General features: G+C 37.5%; 1 protein-coding gene across 1 annotated transcript; it reads left to right on the top strand.

The window, feature by feature from the left end:
* The first annotated feature begins 2095 nt into the window (after positions 1–2095).
* On the top strand, positions 2096–3951 carry LOC105053506 (epoxide hydrolase 3). The gene is made up of 5 exons (XM_010934695.4): positions 2096–2273; positions 2375–2592; positions 2824–2988; positions 3114–3349; positions 3431–3951. Exons 1-5 carry the CDS (start codon positions 2204–2206, stop codon positions 3675–3677), a joined length of 936 nt encoding a protein of 311 aa, XP_010932997.1. The 5' UTR covers positions 2096–2203; the 3' UTR covers positions 3678–3951.
* The last annotated feature ends 18253 nt before the right edge of the window (positions 3952–22204 follow it).

Below are 22204 nucleotides of genomic sequence, written 5' to 3'. Positions count from 1 at the left end.
GTCCTAGTTCAATTAGAACTTGGGTCAACCTAATTTCTAATGCGATTAAAAAATTAAATCAGATTTAAATTTAATTTAATTTGATTAAATTAGATTTTTAATTGGGTTAAGATTTATTTTAATTGAGTTGATTTGGTTTTGGTTTGATTTGATTTGAGAAACCAAATTTGAACAAGTCATAAATTGAATCCTAGGAAGACTAGGATTTCACCTTGCGCCACCTTAGCCCCCCATGCCCACTCTCTCTTATTTTGTGTGACAAAACCTTCTCTCCCAGGCCTTCACGCATGCCCAAAGCTTTTCACTCTTTCTCTCTTACATGGAATGTGGTTGTGGACCAAGTCAAAATAGGAATTAGTTTAGATTTCAAATTCTATGAGATAGAATTTTAGGAAACCAAACTCTTTCCTTATGGCACTGATTTTACCCAAATTTTTTTTTAAATTTTTGTGACTTTTATGGCACATATTGTGCACCCTTTGCTGGTAGTCCATGGCAGAAAAAGAAGGAGGGGGCACCCAAGAGTTGGGCACCACTTGTCTTGCCCTGTTTAGATTTTTTTTGACTAGGTATTTGACCTAGACAAGATTCTTCATATCTCTTTATTTAAGATGAATTTTTTCTTAAAATTTTTATATATTTTAGAGCATTGAGAGACCTTTGGGACATGTAAAAATCAGAGAGAAAGAGTATTGGGGTGTGGAGATATAATAGATACAAAACTAAGTGTCTGGGTGAGAGCAAAGAGAAGAAGAAGAGGGTCTTCTTCTAGGGTTGCTGAGTTCACCTCTTCTCTTCCTCCATCTATGAGTTTTCTGAGAGTGTCTCACATATAAAACTCTTCTCCTACTTCTCATCTTTGGAAGAGTCCAAATCAAGAAGAAGGAGGCATCTGATCGACTATCGAAGAAGGATCAGCACAGTACTAGCATACTGTGCTGATTTCCTAGATCAGGACTTCTGATCATGATTCGTGGGCTGTATGGACGACTTCTAGAGGCCGAACGCATGTGCGCTTGCAACATCATCCTCAAGTTCGGATCAGTAAAGTTAGAAGTCTAACTTGAAAGGTAATAGATCTGATCTATTATATTTTACATACATTAGTTGTAGTATAGAAACATGTCGATATGATCAACATGTAGTTCTTGCTCTTCATATTTTAATTTTGATTTAATGTCATGTAATAATCATGTAATACGATCTTAGATCTAGAGATTCTCTGATTTTATAAGATAAATTTTGATTTATTTTAGTCTTCTGCTGCCTGATCTTGAAAAAGTTTTAAGATCTAATCCTGAAACCCTAGATCTGGTTCCTTCAGGAGGGACATGCCATTTAAATTTACAGGGAGGAAGAAGAAAAGGCCATGGATTTCGATGGAGGAGATCACAAAAGACCTTCCTCGATGGTGCCCACTCCAGAGTCCCTAGCTCTTTTTCGAGAAGGGATCTCTCTCGTGCTCTCCCAGTGGATGATGCTTCAAATGGCGGTCCAGAATGAGTGGGGTAGGAGGATTCTGGCCAGAAATTGGAGGAGCTCGCCTCCGCCCTCCTCTCCTAGTTCTCCCAATTCAGAAGGTCGGGTTTTGATCCCTGATTCCCACTTGATTCGTTCCCTTTATTGTTTCAATTTTTCCCCAAAATATTTTGTATAGAGAGATTTAAATTTATTTAAACAAGAAGGATTATCGGGGTAGGTTCGGGATAAAGTATATCATTATCCATATCTAATCTGAACCAACTTTGAATATTTTTTTTAAATCCATACGCGCTCCATCTCTTACTCGGATTGAATAAAACCCACACTATTCAGATCAAGTCGGATCGAATATCTATCGGTTGGAAAAAATTACCATTCTGAGGGGGCAACAAGGGGAGTGGGTGGTGTGTGGATAAGATTACAGGATGAGGGAGTTGCTCGATTTTTAAAAATAAAATAAACTAAATTTATCACGTTGATGATCAATTAAATAATTTTTTAATTATTCGTACTCAATAGATGGTTGGTATATTTTTTTTTGTTTTTATAAAAAATAATTAAGGAGCACCGTAAGAACTCCCTCCACATATTTATAATAGGGACAGGTTTTTGTTTTTTGCCTGCTTTGGTCTCGAAGCTCCTCGCCAGATTTTATCATCATCTTCATCATCTTGTCCTCTGGAGTCTTTCTCCTCTGCAACCACTGGGAATCCCAGCAGAGATGGAGCAGATAGAGCACTCCTATCTGAACGTCAGAGGCCTCCGCCTCCACATAGCCCACATAGGAAAAGGTCAGTCCTCTGTCCACAGATTTCCCTGCTCTTTTGTCGTCAATCTTTCAACGGCCAGCTCTTTCTATCCTCGTTTCTCTCTGGGTTTTTGGTCGATGCAGATGAACTGGGGACTGTGGTGTTCCTCCATGGGTTCCCAGAGATATGGTACTCCTGGAGGCATCAGATGATTGCCGTTGCCGAAGCCGGATTCCGAGCTATTGCCCCCGACTTTCGTGGCTATGGCCTCTCCGACCAGCCCCCAGAACCAGAGAGCACCACATGGGAGGACCTCGTCGCCGATCTCCTCGGAATCCTCGACTCCCTCTCCATTCCCAAGGTGCCATTCTTCCATTGCTGGCTGATGTTGTTCTAGTACTCGCTCGATTCACCGCTTCTCATGAACCCAAGATTGCTAGAGCCCTCAATCGGCTTCCTTCTTCCTTCTGGCTGCTTGGAAGTCTCTGCAATTTTTTTCCCCCAAATATTATTTGTATCGAAAACTCTTAAAGGATCGGTACTACATGACATTGACATTTCGATATTGATGATAACTTCGAGGGTTGAAAAGGCTTTCATGGTTGGGAGGGATTTTGGAGCAATACCAGCGTATGAATTCGCCGTCTATCATCCAGATCGGGTGTCGGGTGTCGTTACCTTGGGAGTTCCGTTTACTCCCACAGGCTTCTCCTTCGATACGACCGTCCCGAAGGGTTTCTACATTACGAGGTGGCGGGTAATGTCCTTATTCAGAAGATCGAGCCAACCAATGCTTCATCAAATAATCAGAAATTTAGATTCTCTTGTTCTGCTTTCTCTCTCTCTCTCTCTCTCTCTATCTCTGTGTGTGTTCTTCTTCAGGAGCCAGGCCGAGCGGAGGCAGATTTCGGTCGATTTGACGCCAAGAGAGTCGTCCGCACCATCTACATTCTCTTCTCCAGAAGCGAGCTTCCAATAGCCGAGGAGAATCAGGAGATCATGGACCTGGCAGACTCATCGACTCCTTTGCCTTCTTGGTTCACCGAGGAAGACCTCGCAGCCTACGCTGTTCCCTACGAGAAATCTGGGTTCCGCCTTCCACTCCATATGCCTTACAGGTGAGCTGCCATGCATGGTCTGAGATCATCCTTCATTAGCGAGCCGATCAGAATTAACCTGGCTACCTGTGATTTCAACAGGATGCTGCATCTGAGAATCAAGAAAGCTGATCCGAAAGTCCAAGTCCCTGCGCTGCTGGTCTTTGGAGAGAAAGACTATGTTCTCAAGTTCCCGGGAATGGAGGACTACATCAGGAGTGGAATGGCGAAGCATTTCGTCCCTGATCTGGAGATCATATTCATGCCTGAAGGAAGTCATTTTCTTCAGGAGCAGTTCCCGGACAAGGCGAACGAGCTTCTTGTCAAGTTCCTCAAGAACCATATCTGAGCTAGACTAGAGATATGGGATGGAGTTCTTTGTGATGTTACACCAGGATGCATCACGTCTTTTCTGATCTGCAAAGCTTAATTTGTTTCTTGCAAGCAGGCTACGCACTTAATAAACACCCGAAATAAGCTGTTGTAGATTTATAGATACTTTCGATATATGATGGCCGCGAATGCTCTAAACCGCGAGCTTAGAACTTCTTAAAACCATGTTCATTTTCGTTTCAGTGGTGTAGAATCATGATACATCTTTTTTTAGTAATCGTTTTCTGAAATTGTGCAGATTTGTGGGTCACTACACTGGAAGTGGAACCAGTGGAGCTGTATTTTATGATGTTTAGCATAGTTCTTTTTCTGAGTTGTAAAGGAAGCAATGTGCCACCCGGTATTTATTTCTTTAAGAAGAGAGTATTTACAGAATGGGAATGAAGGGAATATACAAAGCTGAAAACTAACAGAGATCAAACAGAAGGAAAATACAAGAAGTCAAATACCAACAAGTATACAGAGCAATCAAATTCCTCTAATCCAGATCTCAATGCCAAATCAAGAAATGCAGAATTCTGCCAGACAGTTCAAAGATTAGTCGAGCCACTAACAGGCAATGACATCTTCAAAAACTTTAGCTCTTTCCGGATTTTTGCATGACCTTTCTTGATTTTGTCTGAACCCAACTGCTCCCAAAGCTCAAACGAGTATAGAGATTTCTGTAACACTGATAACATCGAGCAACGTTTGTTGGTGAACAATCTTCTATTCCTTTCAACCTAGACATTCCAACACAATGCACTAACCAGTTGATCCCATGCTCGTTGTATTGAACCATGAATTCTCTTCTTCCTCCAGGTGGTCCAAAGAGCTTGAAAATTACAGGGTCTACCTACCAGCTTGAGGCAATCAGTTATGATGGTCCAGATGCCTCTTACGAAAGGACACTTTAAAAAAATATGGGAGACATTCTCAACATTTCCTCCGCAAAGAGAACAACTTAGGTTCAGCAACCAACCTTTTTTTTGAAGAAATTCTGTAGTATGCAACCTATTCTTGACAGCCAACCAGAGGAAAACCTTAATCTTCTCAGGAACAGCAGCTTTCCAAATTGATTTGTAAAAGGGACACAATAGACCACCTTTATTTAAGAATCTGTAGAAAGAGGAAATAGTGAAAACACCTTTTGATTAAGCTTCAAAATAGGGGTATCATCTACTCGAGAAGGCTTGACATGATGAACCAATTCCATTAAATCATTCAACTGCCTCGTCTGCTCAAATGTAAGCAGTTGTAGGAGCGAAAGAGACCATCTGGAAACTCTCCATCTCCATTGTGAGGCCACAGACACATTTCATCTTGGCGCAGCCAAGAACAAACTTGGGAAGAGCAGTGAAAGTGGCGCGAAAGTCAACCAAGTGTCCTCCCAAAATCTTATACTTTGGCCGTCTCCCAGATTAAATCTCAAACACACCCACAAAGCCGAAGTATTTCTACAAATATCCAATGTCCAAGAGACTCTTTAACTTGCAGATGTATGAAGGACAGTCTATCTATGAATACTATATGACAGTGATCAAAGATATTGAAGAGCTTGGGAAGCTCAGACTTGAAATGCAAAAGGAATTGCAGATGGATTTGATCCTTCAATCCCTTATGAGTTCATATAGTCAATTTATTGTAAATTTTCATATGAACAAGCTCGATTGCACTATATTTGAATTAGTCAACATGTTGGTCACTACAGAAAGAATCTTGAAGAGTTCAAGGGGTACTATTTTCGCTGTGGAGCAAACCAAATTTCAGATCCGAGAATTCTGAATGGAATCAAGCTTGAACTTCAAGCTAGTCGATGCAACTCGGTTCGATTGCACCTCTACATACAATAGATTTGAGCAATCCTTCGAGATTTATTTTTAATATTTTTTGGAGTAACCGTTGGTACGTCACCAAACAATAAACTGATAAAGAAGCTAATATGAGTCTCCCTGAAAGGGATATGCTACAAATGGAGACGGAAAAAAAATCCAGGTTCATAAGGTCGGACTGGCTCTCGGGATGTGTCCGTAGCTACATGGGCGTAAGACGGCCCCACCCGCCTATAAGGTATTGTCCGCTTTGGACATATCCGCACAGTTTTGTCCTTCGGAGTCGTGTTTCGCGAGCCAAAAGGCATCTCTCAAGGGGTTGGAGGATTTTGAAGCCTTATAAGACAAGGTGACCTGACTGAACAACCGATGTTGGACTAAAATTTTACTCCCTCTGCAACAGTGAGGCATCTTTTGGCCTGCGAAACGTGGTCCCGAAAGACAAAGCCGTGCGGGTATGCCCAAAGTGGACAATATCTCACATGCTGGGTGGGGCCGTCTTATGCGCACATGGCTACAGATGCGTCTCAGAAGTCAATCCGACCTTATGAGCCTAGTTGACCGAACCGTAACAAATATGTTTCCTAATCCGAATGCCAAACCTTCTCCTTGAGTAGTAAGCCATCTTGACCATTCTAAACCAAGCTGAATTTGGGGCAATCGTGAATTTCCAGATCCATTTTGCCAACAAAGCTTTGTTCATGTCTTTAACATTCATAATTTCGAGCCCTCCTTCCTCTTTTGATCTACAAACACAATCCTAATTAACCAAACAGTTAAAACCTCTAACACTTTCCTTACCTTTAGCATTATTCTTGATCGCAAAACACAGCATCGTTCATTTTTCTCCAAGCTGTTACAACCATTAAGCATATAGCGGACGATTTTAAGAATACAGTCCTCTCTCTTTAGAGAAAGAGTACGGGAAGAGATTTATTTTTTTTTTTAAGTAACGCGACAAAGTTCCAGATAATAATTCACTCCATTAATTACATACGGGACCAGCAAGTTGGCCAGCTACTTTTGCTGCTTCTAAGCACAACTGAGTTTCTTCTGTCTTCATGGTGAAGACTTGGACAAGAAAAGAAAGTCCCTAACAAAGTGAATGATTCAATTTGTTCATAGCCAAGAAAGAGGAGAGAGACCTCAGATCACATCTCTCCTTTTTTTGTCCTTGATGTAATTAGACCTCAGAAAGGAATTTGAAATCTAGCCTTTCGTGGTATCACGGTAAAAAAATGATATTTTTTTCTTTGAAGGAGCAGTGAAAATACCGCATCGCATTAGGCAAAATTGCAAACTTGGTATTTCCATTGAAGGCCATTGGCATGTCTGCATTCACTGCCAATATATTCATCCTTTCTCAAAAAAGATGAAGACAAAAACGTTCACGAAGGCTTTCATCAAGAATTGTTTGCGGTCGTTGCGGTGGGGTGCGCATCTGCAAATAGACGTGCATATTTGTTGGTGTGACCTACATCTTTGAAAGAAAATGAGACATGGCCGTTTTCTTTACGCATCTCGTTGGACTTTGTACGGTAGAAGAAGATTGAAGGCCGACGGTGAAAAACATAAAAATTCTCAAAAAAAAAAAATCTATTTGATCAGATGATTGAAGAATTGTTTATGATCGTTGGCGTCGGATGTGCATCTAGATATAGACATGCATTTTGTTGGTGTGGTCCTCCTCATGACGTACATCTTTTAAAATAATAATAGAAATAGAAAAGGGGAAAGATGTGGCTGTTCGTTTTGTTTTTTTTTTTTTTTTTTTTTTTTGGGTATGAAGAGGTGGCCGTTTGCTTTACGCATCTCTTCGGACTTAACTTTATGGGTTGATTGATTTGCTGGTCAATTACATATGCAGATCATAAAGATTATTATCGTTCGGTGAACCATAGCAATATCCCATTTAATTATAAAAGGGGGAAAAAAGAAGTTTATAGTATTATTATTTCTTAATAATATTTTGCTCGATAAAATAGTATCAAAGCAAAGTTGTTAGTGCTGAATTTTTTTATATTAATTAAATGGAAGAGCATAAGAATAGCTAAATTCATATCTTATAATTATTCAATTTGAAAGTCATGAATGGAAGGTTTACTATTTTGCAAAAATTTGACAATCATATTGAAGTGGGTAGTGCTAAACTCACTGATAAAACTTAATAAGAGTTGGAGAAAATGAATGAAAAAATAATTGGATCAATTAAGCAGTAGATAAGTGATAGTATTTTTCATTGTATTGTTATAGAGACTAATGCCTGTAGTTTATAGAAAAAATTATAGTCTCCATGGGTAGAAGATTGCATAGAACAATGAATTCATGATCAAAAAACTTATCAATATAAAGTATAAAGAGGAAAGTTTAGTCATCATGTATTTAAATAAGTTTCAGGACCAAGTAAATTAATAGACTACTATGAAAATGATGCTAATTGATAAATTGTAAGTATTATTGTTGCTCAATTCATTTCTTGATAGTTGAAAAATACTGGTTGTATTATTCAGTAATTTAGCTCCTAGTGGTATGGCAATATTGAGAATGGTAAAAGATAGTATGCTTCGTGAGAAAATCAAAAAAAGAAAACAGAGTATGACTACATAGTTAGAGGCATTAATTATAAAAAGACAGGGGAGAAGTAAAACTAAAATCTTATAAACTTTTAATAACTATGACAAATCAAGGGATATCCAAATTAGAAAAAAATAAATGTTTTCATTGTAGCAAGCCACAGTATATAAAAAGAAAATACATAAAATTTAAAATAGAGCAATAAAAGGAGAAAGATAAAGAAAGAAAGAAAAAAAGATACAACAGTAGTTGCATCTGATGGTGATATTGTCATTATTTATAATAATTATTGTGTATACCTTATATACCATGATTGTACTTAGATTGTTAACTCAAGTGTCATTTTTCATTTTATTTCTCGTGACTTCTTTATATCTTATACTAGTTATGATTTTGGCAGTATCAGAATGAAAAATAAAGTAACTAAAATTATGAGAAATAAAGTAACTAAAAATCTAAGAAAACTATTTCTAAAACATCTCAACATAATGGAGTTACTGAGAAAAATATTTTACTATTTATGAAAGAATTTGGTGTATGCTCTCTCACGTTAAATTATCTAAATCCTTTCATAGTAAAGTAATGAGAATTGTAATGAAGAGTATGGTTACATATTCCTTAAGATGAGAGATCCAAGCTTGATGGCAAATCTAAACTATATATTTTTTTAAATTATGCATATGAAGAGTATGATTATAGATTATGAGATCTACTTAATAAGAAATGTTGGATGGATGTCTGGCCAAGACACCACCTCCCAAGATCTTTCCAGTACCACGCGATGCAGCAGGAAGAAAGAAGAAACAAAACAAAAGGAAAAACAATCAAAATACGTGGATCAGCCACAAAAGGGCTCGCCTCCACGGGGCATGCAAACTTCACTATGAAAAGAAAAATTTACAAGAGGAGACCTCACCCTCAACCCTTGTACACCCAATTCTCTCTCACATGAAGTTCCCCTCACAAAAGCTCTCTCTCTCTTGGAGACCCCCCTGAACCCCTGAAGAGCCTGGCGACCGCTGTCCAGGAGCCTCCTGCTCCTTCTCTCACAGCACGCCCGCGCCTCTCTCTCTCTTCACGCTGGTTCGTACGGCTGTACGATGAGAAACCCGAGCCCCTCAACCTCTTCTGTTCGTTCTCAGGCTTTTTAAAGCCTTAAACATAGGTTAGAGAGTGATTAGGAATCCTAAACATAGCCAAAAAACCCTCCTGACCGTCGGATCAAGACCGGGAGCGTCCTCGACCCTTAGATCGCGCTCCGGTCCACGAAATAAGGCCGTGGACCGCGAGAAACGCGTGGGAAACGCCCACGCGGTCCACAGACCGTGCCGTGGACCACCCGGTCCACGGTGGACCGGGGCAAGGGCCAGCAGGCTCGCTGGCCTGGGCCGGCCCGCGCCTGCGCGTGGGCCTGCGCGCGCCTGGGCCGCGCGCCCGCGTGCGCCTCGGCCGCGCGCCTGGGCTGCGCGCGCCTGGGCCGCGGGCCCCCCCCGCGCGGGCCTGGGTCGCGCGTCCCGCGCGCCGCCGCCTGCGGCCGCGCCGCTGCCGTCCGCCGCCGGTCGCCGGTGGTCCTCCATCGCCTCGATTCTCGTGCCGACTTCAAAAGCTCGTATCTCCTCCATCCGAGCTCCGATTCAGGTGATCTTGGTCTCGTTGGACTCCGTTTTTCACCGCGAACTTCGCTGTGGTCTCAATGTGGGCTGAATCTCAAGGCGTCAAATCCTAACAAGAAAGTCATCAAAAGTAAAAATATTATATTTCTATAAGATTAGACTATTAAAAATTTTAAAAAGATTGAGAAGCCAAAGTCTATCACTAGAAATTATATTATTCTGGATCCAGTGCCTTTTATCATGGTGAAGGATGATAATAGGAGAGATATATAGAAAGATGATAGTAATATAGTTGATGAGCCTATATCTGATAATGATATACCAGATGAGCATGCTGATCAAGCCCTTTCAAAAATACCAGTTGAGCCTTAATTGAAAATATTTACTAAAAAGCATTAACTTTCTCAGAGATATTCTCTTCATGAGTATGTGATGATCATTAATGAGAGAAAATCAGAATACTACCAAGAGAATATGAACCATGAGCAAAAGAGAGAGTGGTTAAAAGCTATATAGGAGGAGATAAAATTTTTGTATGAGAACCACATATTTGATTTAGTGGAACTACCTAAAGGTAAGAGAGCACTTAAAAATAAGTGGGCATTTAGGTGAAGATTGAAGATAAGAGCTCACAGTCAAAGTATAAAGCATGGTTGGTTTTGAAGGGATTTGATCAAAAAAAAGGTATCAACTTGGAAAAAATTTTCTTACTTGTAGTTAAGATGTCTTCAATTTGAGTTGTTTTTAGTTTAGCTGCAAGTATGAATTTGAAAATCGAACAACTTGATGTGATAACTATCTTTTTTCATGGCAACCTAGAGGAGAAATTCACAGTTAAAGATAAAGAGCATTTTATATGTAGATTAAAGAAAAGCTTATGAAGGCTCAAGCAGGTATCTCGGCAATGGTATAAAAGATTTGATTCTTTCATGATGGACCATAGATACAGTAAAATCATTTTTGATCATTATGTATTTATAAAGAGATTCTCTAATGGAGACTCCATTATTCTTCTACTTTATGAGAATGGTATATTGATTGTTGACCATGATTCTAAAAAGATTGAAAGCTTGAAAAAAGAGTGGAATAAGTCTTTTGCCATAAAGAACTTGGGATAGGCTAAATAAATCCTTGGTATGAAAATTACTCACGATGGGGAGAATAGAAAGTTTCGGTTATCTCAAGAGGGATATATCAAAAAGATGCTAAAAAGGTTCCATATAAGCAAATCTAAACTAGTTTACTCCACTTACTAAGCATTCAAAGTTAAGTACTAAGTAATATCCTATGAGTGAGAATAATAAAGAAGAAATGAAGAAGATTCTTTATGCATCCGTAGTTGATAGTTTAATGTATGTCATGGTTTGCATAAGGCCGAATATTGCTCATATAGTTGGTATTGTAAGCTCGTTTCTCTCTAATCCTAGTAAAAAGTATTGGATAGCTATAAAATAAATTTTCAAATATTTCGAAGGTACATTTAGAATATATTTATATTTTGATAATGATAAACTTGTGTTGGATGGATTTATAGATATAGACATAAGTGATGATATAAATTCTAGAAAGTCTATATCGGAGTATTTGATGACTTTTCATAGAGAGGGGTGTAATGACAATCTAAGTTACAAACATATGTTGCTTTGTCCACTATAGAGGCTAAGTATATTCTAGTTATAAAATTTTTTTATGGATGAAAAATTTTCTATAAGAGTTAGACTTAGAACAAGAGAAGTATATACTTTATTATGATAATCAAAATGCCACCCATTTCTTAAAGAATGCAATATTTTATTCAAGATCAAAGCACATTGGCATGAGATATTATTAGGTTTGAGATGCTTTGGAGATAAAGATGCTATGTCTTGAGAAAATCTATACTGATAATAATAGATTGGATATCATGATTAAAACCTTGCCTATGAAAAGTTTATTGCTAATAAAGAGAAAGTGGGCTCAATGGAACCCCCTCACATGAGTCGGGATGGGAGATTTATTAGTGTGGTCCCTCCTCAAACGGGATCCACATCTTTTGAAATAATAATAGAAAAAAAAGAGAGAGGCATGACCCATTTTTTTATTCATCTCTTTGGATTTATCTTTGTGTGGTGGAAGACAATGGAATAATATTGAAGGCCGACGGTGAAAAACATAAAGAAAGTTTAAAGAAAAGGCTGCTTCTTTGTCAGATGATGGAATGATTGATCTTATACCAATTCTAATAACATCTTAGTATGTTGTTTTCAGTATTGAGCACTGTAAATTGAAGGGTTGGATCTTTGAGAGGCCTTCTCCATTGAATATTTCATGCATCTACAGTTGATGAGATATATTCTCTATTTTTTTTATTTATTGTTGAAACCCTTCTCACTATCAATGATTGTTTTTGTTGTGGAAGTCAAAATTTAATCTTTATAATATTTGTATAGTCTCTAGTTGATTTAGAGAAAATCTATTGTAATCTCATTATTCTACATAGTGAAAATTTTTTGCTGGATTAGGTCCCATGATTTTTTCATTCACATCAAAGGGTTTTCCACGTTAAAAATTATGGTATCTCTTATTTGTAGGTTGCTTGCATTATTTGGCTAGTTAATTACTTGTATAAATAATAGAAGTTATTGTTCCTTAGTGAAGTGTAATGGTATCTCATTTAATTACATAAAGAGAAAAAAAAAGTAATGGCATTATTATTTCTTGATTGTATTTTTTCTCAATACATATTAACAAGGCATAAACAGGCCAGGACAAATACAAAACCCGGTCATTCAAAAGCCATGCCACCCAGTTTTCATATTTGGACACATCCAGAAAATCCTTTGTTTTTGGATGAACAAAACCAAGCTTGCTCATTTGTAGATATCCTTCTCAACCATGGTCGACCCAAATGTCAGATAGTATGTATCTGAAGATGGTTTGTATGGAGGAGTACAACATTACAAGTAATCCATTCTCGAAGAACTGAAATTTCTTAAGACGATCAAACTGTGTATTGCCCTGTTCGAATGGGATAGATACAGGCCCTGTTACCAATTTAATAGACAAGTATTCTGTGTCTTGTAATATAGTAATAAATAAACAGCATTAGCATGAAGAAAACATATTGAAGCCACGAGTGCATGTGATATGAAATGCTTCTTCCTGCGAATTAATACGGCAAGATAACTTCAATAGAATCCCATCATATATATATATATATATATATATATATATATATATTATATATATATATATATATAATATTCTGTAAAAAAGTATTGGAGTGTTGTCAACTCAGTTTTCTAAATAAATTTTATTGTGCCATCTGAAAAGAACACATCTTCACATTAAATTATATTATTAATATATAGTATTATTATATTCTTATAATTAAAACTTATTTATATAGGTAGTTGAGAATATGAAGTAACTCTAAGAATTTGAAAGAATATTATTTTATTATTTATATATAATTTTTTTAATCTTATCAGATCTATAAAAAAAATTATGTGCGTATATCCGCTCCCACGCAACATGCAGGTCTTCGACAGGTTATTAATGTAAACAATGTATGCTAGAAGTGAAACAGAGACAACAATGTATAAACTCTAATTACCATTTAGAACTCCGAAAGTTTGCGACCCTAGACGATTTTTTTTTCATGGTAAGAAGAAGATCACTTATAAATTTAAGTCAATTAAAAACGTGGCTCCATCTAGGAAAGTTTTTATACAGACCAAAATAGGAACCCCTGGAGTAAGACATCCAAGTAAAAATGTCGCAACAACCAAATACATCCTCCTTACATGTGCCGCCTTTGACAGAACCTTGGAGTTACTTTTACAAGAGAGTCCATATTGAGAACTATGATGATCTCCAAAGTCAGGAACATGTTTAGTAGTCCTGAGCATTAGAGTTATCTGTACAGAACAAATGATCGACCATCCAAAACAGTGTTTAGTGAAGCAAAGACATCCAACAGAAAAAGAAAAATACTTTATGATCCCCGCCAGTTGCAATATCAAAGACCCTATCCAAAACAAAACATCAGAACAGGTTCCAGAATAGAATTGCAACCCAACCCCTACGCAACCACCACAGCGTTGTAGAAAATTATATAATCATCACGCACATCAGCTAACCCAGCAGCGAAGAAGTAGTAGATGTCAATGATATATGAATAAAAATACAGATCAGAAGTGAAGGGAAGTCGAATCTGCAAGAAAAATGTGAGTGAAATAGCCCGAGCTCCCTGAATCCACGAAGAAACTGAGATGCATTTACCGTACATAGATAAGATAATGACAGGCAATTGAGGGATCCAAAGACCGGAGGACTGCCCGTGGAAGCACTGCACCAAAAACTGGAAACCTGTAACATAACGAACAAAAGCTAATGCAGCACTCAAGGAAGATGTAGGTACATAGATCGGAATCAGTTGAATAATTGTGACAGGATGGCAATGTGTTGGGATATCACCTGCTCTAATACTATTTATTTGAGATGCCTGGTCAGAATACCACTTTCACAGGACCTTTTCAATATCATGCATCGTACCAGGAAGAAAGAAAAAATGAAACAAAAATACAATTACATACGTGGATCAACCAAAAAGCTCACCTCCATAGGGCATGCAAGCTTCACTACGAGAAAAAAAAAATTATAAGAAGAAATCACACTCTCAACCCTCGTACATTCAATCTCTCTTTCAACAAGAAGCTCTCACAAAAACTCTCTCTCTCTAGAAAGACCTTCTGAACCCCTGAAGCGGCCACTGTTTGCTGTCTGATAGTCTATCTGAAGCCTCTGCTCTTGCTCTCTGTCGGTGCCTCTCCAAGATTTGCTGCTGCTGCTTGCCGAATTGCTTCTCTCGACAGTACTCAGATCTCTGTCGATCACCCGCCGAGCCACTGTTTGTCCACAGACTTTTAAATGCATCAAACAGAGTTTAGATCAAAATTAGACTTCGATTATAACTCAAAGAAACCTCTTGAACCATCCGATCAAGACCGCAACATCCCATAGCCATCCAATCGTGTAATCACCAGCAGAAAATGCTTTCGAAATGCATTCGATCCACAGTGGATCATGCGAAACCGATGGAAAATGGTATGTCGGTCCACACGACGCTCCCATGGACCGTCGGTCCACGCACCATGCATGGACCACATAAGAACTTCATGTGGGCGCTTGCGCGCGCCCACCCAGGCCTGAGCAATGCCTGTGCGTGCGCCTGCCTAGGCCTGGGCTGCACGCTACGCATGCTCGCATCTCCACGTATTAGGCCGCGCGCTGCAGCACGTGCTCGCTCCACCACGGCCTCCGCCGACCCACCGCCGGCCTCCATCGTTCCATGGATCGTGTCACCTTCTTTCACACATATCTTCTCCATCTGAACTCCGTTTGGACTGATCTTAGGCTTGTTGAACTCCATTCATCATCCTGGACCTCACTGTGAACTTAGTGTAGATCGAATCTCGAGATATCAAAATCTAACAATCTTCATTTTGATTCAACATTTGGCCTCCTCCTAACTCTAAGAGGTTCTGAATCTCCTTGCCCCCATGTCTTGGGGTAATTATCTGCTGATCATGGATGGGCAAAATATGAGAGTCGAGCCAAGCCATGCCGTGCTCCTCCTGATCTGAGACCTGCTCGGGGTATCCTCATCTCATCCGCTCGAATCTTGTATCTCGTGCCCGATCCACCTCCACTTGGAGCTCTACCTCGCTCTGGACTCCTTCTGGCTCCTGAAACTCTACTTTACACTGAGCTCCCTGCCAGGTAGTTGAAAGAAAAATGGTTAGTTTAAAGTATGTATTTTTAAAATTTTATAACAAAAAATAAAAAATTAAATACTTTAATCTTCTAAACATGCCTTGGATCAGATCTAAACTACCAATGAAGGATCTATGATATAAAAAATTTACATATAATATCTAATATAAAATAGAAAACTACATCGATCACATCGATGCTCTGAATCTGATCTAACCTTTAGATCACATCGGTTGAGTTCAGAACTCATCACCTTTTTATGGATCGATGATCTCTACTACTAGTAGGCATGGTACGAAGCTCTTACTGATGTCGAGCAGCCGCATAGATCATCCGGCCTCTACAAATCATCCACTCGAAGTTCTGATCGGATCTTCCTTCACGGGAGTGCTAGCTCGCATCGAAGGCTCTAAATAGCTGATCCAAGCTCCTTTCTTCGGATCTCCCAGACTTCTCTGGATCAGAAGATGAAGCTTTACAAGAAGGTGATGGTGTGGGAGATTGAACAAGACTCACTCTTATATTTTTCTTCTCACAAAATTTAGAGTTGAAACCCTAGACCCTACACCTCACGCCCAAGAGGAAGAACACTTCCTCTGTTTCTCATGCACGGAAGCCTAACCCACTCTCAACTTTTCACACCCCAACTCTTAGGTTTCTCACACCAAAAATCATTTCTAATATCGCACAAAACTGATCCCTTCTTAAGGGTAGCATCCCATGGAAGATAAAGATAAGAAAAAGGTAGTTTTGGTTCAATTTCAAACATTGGTTGATCCTTATCATCAATTCAAATTAAATTTGAATTAAATTTTGAATCAAATTTTATCCATATCTTATAAACTTAGAGAGGGGTTGACCAACATCAGAATGGTATAAAAAATCTCATGCACAAATACTTTATGCATGGAGAAAGGTGATGGCATGAAGAGAAGAGTCCAACTCAATTTAGACTCTAGGTTTTCATTCAAATTGAAACCTATTTGAACTCAAATTTAAATCAATCAACTTTTAATTTAAAAAAAATTAGATGTGGACATAGAAAATCTTTTGAGTATGAGAAAAATTCATATAAAAATTTTTCTCGCGTGAAGAATAAGAGGGTGTAGAGAAAAGAGGTGCAAGAGATTTGAATTCGAATTATTTTTCTCATCCAATTGGATTCTTAACCCAACCAAATTAGGTTAGACCCAATTGGATTACTAAATCTAATCTAATTAGATAGTAAATAGTCTTGATTAAATCTTAATCAAATCAAATCTAATTGAGCTCAAGTTTTGATCAAATCAAGAATCGAACACCCTTAGCGATTAGGTCATCTCATAATCTAATCAGGTCAAACCAAATTGAATCCAATTCAATTAAATTTGATCCAAACCTCAATATCCAATCAAATTGAGCTAATTAATAATGTAATTACTAATCAATCTTTCTATAATTTACTAATAATTAATAAATTAATTTATTGTAACTTTTACACAAGGTTAATCATCAATCGAATTAACTATTTTATCCTATAATGATTCTTAATTATCGATCAGCCATATGAGCAGTTAGAAACTTCTTTTGAGTGTGACTCCATAGGTTCAAATCTAAGCCAGTAGTATAGGAATAATCTTCTTATACCAATCAAAGTGACCATCTAGTAATGATACCCAACGTCCAGATAGGTCAAAAGATTGCGAAGCATCATTCAAGAATCTATTAGTATATAGTTACCGTATAATTCATTCCTTTGATCCAAATACTCAAAGTGACCAGGGTTTAACTGTCAACCCTGATATGGTCATCCACATTGTAGTTCAATTTTTAAAATCCATCACATGGATTCTCCGATCGAGATTTTACTGAATTGAAACACACTGATACATTAACTCCTACTTATTCGAAGGGGTTAATTTCATCTTGACTCGCACACCGACTTCTCAAGTACTTGATTGTGCCCAAAAATCTTTCATCACTGAATTAAAAATTCAGATAGTTCGACATCAAAGCACAGTGAGTTGCTTGCAAGTCACTATGGTGATCTCAGATCGAAGGGATACTTATACCCAGATCCTTCGTGAGCTACTCTTGACAGCAGAGTGCTCAACAGTTGGTCATGTTCAGTGAGATGTACTCCTACATCTCACTTGTATGCCATGTCAGTGTCTCCACACTCCTTGGTTAAGAAGACAATCAACGTACATGGTACACAATGATCTATACTTGATATAGCTATCGTCCTAATAATAGTATATCATTTGATCGTGAACTTAAGATTTAAGGACTAAACAATATATCCTTCTATATCGAATCAAATAGTCCTAAGGACTTCATCACATAACAGGAGTTCAAAATAAGATGTACACAGTGATGAGGAAACCAAATAATATTTATTAATTTAATAATTCATATATAATTACAATAATAAACTCAACCATCAATAAACTGATGATTGGTTTTGGAACATAATTTCCAACAACTCCCATTTGGACTAAAGCCAATTGATACAGTATTGTATACCCATCTTTGATTTATAGTCTTCGAACTCCTTGACACTAAGGGTTTTTATAAATAGATCGGTCAGGTTCTCCTTTCCATCGATCTTCTGAAGCTCGACGTCACCTCGATCCACGATCTCCCAGATCAGATCATAGCGGTGCAAAATATGCTTGGTCCGCTTATGTGACTTTGATTCCTTTGCTTGAGCAATAGCACTAGTGCTGTCGCAGTACAACAAGATGAGGCCATCAAGAGAGGGTGCCACTTCAAGCTCATTGATGAACTTTCATAACCACACAGCTTCTTTTGCAGCATCAGATGCCGCAATATATTCTGCCTTACAAGTAGAGTTGGCCACAGTATGTTGCTTAGAACTCTTCTAGTAGATTGCTCTATCGTTCATGATATAAATATATCCTGACACGCTCTTGCTATTGTCATGATCTGATTAAAAATTGGAGTCTGTAAATCCCATAAATTTTAAGTCAGATTCTCCATAGATAAATCACTTATCCTTAATATTTTTCAAATACTTAAGGATGGTCTTTACGACCTTTCAATGGTTCTTACCTAGATCGGACTGGTATCTACTCACTACCCCTAGTGAGTATGCCACGTCCAGCTGTGTATATGTCATAGTGTACATAGTAGATCCCACTACCAAAGCATATGAAATTCTACTCATATGCTCTCTCTCTTGAGGAGTTGTCAGACAATCACTCTTCGAGAGAGAAATTTTTTGGCCTATTGAAAGATAGCCTTTCTTGAAATTCTCTATACTAAACTTTTTCAGCACAGTATCAATATATGTCAACTGGGATAATCCAAGCAATCTTTTAGATCTATCTCTATAGATCTTCATCCCAAAGATGAAGGATGCTTCTCCCAAGTCTTTCATGGAGAACTGTGATGACAACCAAACTTTTATTCTCAGTAATGCAGGGATGTCATTCTTGATTAAGAGAATATTATCCACATACAAAATAAAAAATACTATCACAGAGTTATTAACCCACATATAGATACAGGGTTCCTCTCCATTCTTAATGAAGTCATATGTTCTGATCACTTTATCAAAATGCATGTTCCAACTCCGAGATGTCTGCTTAAGTCCATAAATGGACCTTTGAAGCTTGCACACCTTAGACTCATCTGTGAATATAAAATCTTCAGATTGTATCATATATACCTTTTCTTCTAGCTCTCTATTTAAGAAGGCTGTTTTCACATCCATTTACTAGATTTCATAGTCCAGATGTGCTGCAATCACAAGCATAATCCGAATGGATTTGAGCATTGCCACAAGAGAAAACATCTCATCATAGTCCATACCATAATGCTGACCGTAACTCTTGGTAACCAGACGGGCTTTATAGGTCTTCACTTTTCCATCTGCGCCCCTCTTCCTTTTGAAGATCCATTTATACCCTATAAATTTTATCCCTTCAGGTGGGTCAACCAATGTCCATACATTATTGACTTTCATTGTTGCCCAGCTATGCAACCCAAGAGGGGGGGTGAATTGGGTTTCTAAAAATTTTAAGCCCAACAGATTACTTATGAAGAACAAAACAAAGACTTTAATTCAATATTAATTACCTGAAGCAGGAATGCAAGAATATAATAAAGAAATAAAGTGAAGCAATAAAGCACACCACAAACACAAGGATTTATAGTGGTTCGGTGCTAACCTTGCACCTACATCCACTCCCCAAGATCCTACTTGGGAATTTCAATCCACTATCCTTTGTATTCAACCCGAATACAAAATGTCGGAAACTCTGACACTAGCTATCCCAAGCTAGATCACTTATTTTCCGGGTACAAGTAAATCCAAAACACTCCGATTTCAGGTTCGGATCAACCTTTCATTGTTTTGGAAATCCTCCAAAAACAAGAACAAAAACTCACAAAGAGTTAGAAAATTTTGAGCACAGATTAATACAATAACAGCTCCTTAAATGAGCGAATATAACAATAAAAGCTTTACTCAAATGAAGAACCCCTTTTTCGGATTTTCTCAAAGTGGATGAATGCTTGAATGCTTGAGAAGAGGTTGATTGTTGATTGAAGATCTCTTGAAAGCTTTGAACGATCTCTAGATCAAGGTTGAAACAATAGGCGTGAAGGATTCTCTCCTTGAAAGCTCTTGCTTTTCTCTTTCACAATCTCTCTGGTATATTTGGATCCTCTCTCTTTTTCTTTTTGGATTTTTCGTTGATCTCAGGCTTTTTCGTGCAGATTTCGGATCCTCTCTTCTGTTCTTCTCGTTTTTGATTTCACGTTTGATCGCTATTTAATCTGCAATTTCTTTCACCATTTAAAGTATTTTGTAGCATTAGAAGCAAGAGAAAATAATTTAGGTAGATAAAGAGCCGTTAGAGCAATTTTAGGAAGCATAAATGGCAATTAAAATGGGCAAAAAAATAGCCGTTGCTGATATTTTCCGTCGCAGGGGTCGACTCATGAGTCGACTCATGCATCAGGAGTCGACTCATGAGTCGACTTCTGTTGCACAGATCAGAAGGTCTGATTTCTGGATTTTTCGGCTCAAATCAGCAGAGGTCGACTCATGAGTCGACTCATGCCTTGTGGGTCGACTCATGAGTCGACTCACAGGTCGTGCCAAGTCAAAAATCCAGTGTGCCATGGGAATTTTTTGCGTGCCGATCAGCTCACAGTGCCATGAGTTGACTAATGAGTCGACTCATGCACTTCAAACCTTCATAACTTCAAAAATATAAGTCCAAATACAATAAAATTTTCATCAATAGTTTACAAATCATTTGTTCTATCAAATGATACTATCAAATCAGGATTTTAGTAAAATTATGATTTTGCCTTGAAGAGCATAAGGACTTTTTCATTTTAAAATTATTTGTATCCCTTCAATCTGCTTTGTAATCATCAAAATCAATCTAGGAGCAACAATCTCCCCCTTTTTGATGATGAAAAATATTTGAACAAAAATATTTATGTTAATGAATTAATTTCAAAAGAATCCATTATAGGTGTATATGCTTGAAAAGAGTATGATTCTTTTGGCATGTAATATAAATGCAAACATAGTTTGTCCATTTTCTTAAAGATTTGAAAAGGATATTAGATCATTTTGAGTTTAAGATATATCAGAGCAAGAGAAGAGAAATAAATTTTGCAATGTATCAGAGCAAGAAAAATAATTTTTTACAATGTTATCAGAAAAGATTTTACAATGTATCAGAGCAAGAAAATTTTATAATATATCAGAGAAAATTTCACACTGTATTAGAGCAAATGTCAGAGAAAATTTCACACTGTATCAGAGCAAATGTTATAATATATCAGAGAAACTTTCACACTGTATCAGATTAAATTTTATCATGTATCAGAGCAAGTTAAAAGAAATTTTAGGGTGTATCAGAGTAAAACAAATTTCTTAAGATGTATCAAGGTAAATAAAATTTCAAAAGATGTATCAGAGCAAGTTTGAATTTTGAAATATATCAGAGTATATAAAAAATTACTTATTTGCATTGTACTTATTATTTTGCTTTTGATGGATGGTTTTTTGTTTAATTTCTGTCTGATACCAAATTTCGATACCAAATTTCTCAAAGTTTTGTTTAATTTCTCCAATATTTGTTTCCCAATATATATATATATTTTTTTTTTAATCTTCCAATTTTTGTTTAATTTCTCAAGTTTGGTTTCAATTCTTGTTTTTGTTTAATTTCTCCAGTTTGGTTTAATCTTCCAATCTTTGTTTTTGTTTAATTTCTCCCCCTTTTTCTCATAATTTAGGGTTTTGCTTTTTTGTTTAATTTCAATTTTTGTTTTTGTTTAATTTCTCCCCCTTTTTGACATCATCAAACATAGTTAACTCTTCCTTTTTCTGAAATATTCTTTAATTTCTTCCCCTTTAGAGTTTTTCACAGATGTTTGCTCCCCCTTAATATAGCAATTATCAACAGCAAACAACAACAAGGAGAAGATAATATTTCAACAAGAAGAAAATATATAACCAAAATATGATCGATATCATTACAAAGAGGTAGAAATATAGGTAAAAGATGATTCATTAATATCATAATTGTTTCAATACATAGTTCTTAAAAAATCAAACAGCTAATTGTCAATACATGGCCCCAAGGTATAGATCCTAGAACAAGACACTAACACCTAGGATCTAGTAAAGATCAAGATAAGTCAATGATCGGAGTCATCAGATATAGGGTGAGGAGATGATGGATCAGAAGTTGTTG

Source organism: Elaeis guineensis, chromosome 11, assembly GCF_000442705.2.
Source record: "Elaeis guineensis isolate ETL-2024a chromosome 11, EG11, whole genome shotgun sequence".
NCBI classification, from domain to species: domain Eukaryota; kingdom Viridiplantae; phylum Streptophyta; class Magnoliopsida; order Arecales; family Arecaceae; genus Elaeis; species Elaeis guineensis.
Note: the sequence above shows the minus strand (reverse complement) of the source record. Positions and strands in the feature narration are given on the sequence as shown.

Coding starts and splice junctions, on each gene's coding strand:
- LOC105053506 (XM_010934695.4), top strand. CDS start 2,204: ATGGAGCAGATAGAGCACTCCTATCTGAACGTCAGAGGCCTCCGCCTC. Junction 2,989..3,113: donor TCTACATTACGAGGTGGCGG/GTAATGTCCTTA, acceptor GTTCTTCTTCAG/GAGCCAGGCCGAGCGGAGGC. Junction 3,350..3,430: donor CCACTCCATATGCCTTACAG/GTGAGCTGCCAT, acceptor TGATTTCAACAG/GATGCTGCATCTGAGAATCA.